We start from the raw sequence: 1,358 nt of genomic DNA, 5'->3' as shown, positions 1-1,358 counted from the left end.
TATATATATATATATATATATATATATATGTGTATGTGTGTGTGTCTGTGTGTGTGTGTATATATATAGACTGTATATACTAAATATATAGTTTAGTATATATATAATCTCTGCCAGTATATGGACTATGGTGACCTCAAATTCCAACCTATTTTAAGCACAAGGACAGGTCCAATCCACCACAATAGCTCAAAACATTTAATCTATACATCATATTCTTGAAAATCAAATAAATAAATGTAGTGGCATAAAAGTAAAAGAATCATACTCCCTTTGAATGTGGAAGTATAAAGCAGCATAAATTAGAAAGTCAAGCGAAGTACAAATACCTCAAATTGTACTTAAGTGTAGTACTTTAGCAAAACCGCATTGTATAGGATGGCATGTATTTTTGAAAAGCACATGCTTCCTGTTGCTCCTGGTGGCATTTGTCATAGAATTATTATTATTATTATTATTATTATTATTATTATCCCTATTTAAACTACAACTACCATAATCTGGTGTTAATTTCATGTAGAGACACTAGAGAGACAAACTGATGAGAAATATAACTTCCTGCTGATAATTGTCCCCCCAAGCAATATGATAATTAGGAGTGATTCAGTCAAAAATATCACACCATTGTATATATGGGTCAGAGTGTAGTGGGATGTAGGTGAGGTTTGTTTGTCGTGGTGCTGCAGGCTCTTTATCCCAGCAGCGCTAACCTGCTGACTGTTGAACCGTCCTGTTTGAGTGACAGCTGGGAAGCCTCCGCCCAGAACCGCTACAGCCCGTCCGGCTGCCCACAGCTTCTACCGGCTACCAGGGGGCTGCAGGAATGACCGACAATATCCCTCTACAACCCGTGAGACGGCCGAAAAGACACGACAGTAAACACAGAAATGGGTAAGGGCGTTGTACAGTACAGGGAATATGAAAACACGAAGCCATTTGTTAGCGTGTTTCGCTAATGTCAGTGTAGCCGTTAAATTGTTTACAGGAGCGCGTCGACGTTGTCTCAAAAAACTAGCAAAGCGGTGGCGGATTTTAACGGGAGAAAATAGCAGTTAGCGGGGTTAGCTAACTAACAACAGCTAGCAGATATATACATGCTAATAAAAATGATATGGCCATTCATTGTAGGTTTAAAACAGCTAGCTTGAGCTGCAGGAGACATCCTTGTTCCGGGGTGCAGTTGGAACAAGTGCATTTCACGCCCATGTCAATATTTGCTCGGTGGACCGGAGTCTCAGTCTCCAGGAACCAGGAAGAAATGTAGGCCCTGACTCTAAAGAAGTCCTGCATCCTAAATGCATATACAGGCTAAATTATACTTTGCAGTGTTATTTTGACAAGCACAATAAAAGGGGGGG

The 1,358-nt window shown here is 39.8% G+C and overlaps 1 protein-coding gene across 1 annotated transcript in view; it reads left to right on the top strand.

The window, feature by feature from the left end:
* Positions 1-747: 747 nt before the first annotated feature.
* Positions 748-1,358, top strand: part of atp9a (ATPase phospholipid transporting 9A) — a 31,955-nt gene continuing 31,344 nt past the window's right edge. The window contains exon 1 of the mRNA XM_023392984.2: positions 748-891. Coding sequence (XP_023248752.1) covers positions 824-891 — 68 coding nt within the window. The 5' untranslated portion in view covers positions 748-823. The remainder of the gene's footprint in view (positions 892-1,358) is intronic.

This window comes from Seriola lalandi, unplaced genomic scaffold, assembly GCF_002814215.2.
Source record: "Seriola lalandi dorsalis isolate HSWRI2012SDOR001 ecotype SW California unplaced genomic scaffold, Sedor1 jcf7180002054927, whole genome shotgun sequence".
Lineage (NCBI taxonomy): Eukaryota > Metazoa > Chordata > Actinopteri > Carangiformes > Carangidae > Seriola > Seriola lalandi.
The sequence above is the reverse complement of the archived record's forward strand: the minus strand, read 5'-3'. Positions and strand labels throughout refer to the sequence as shown.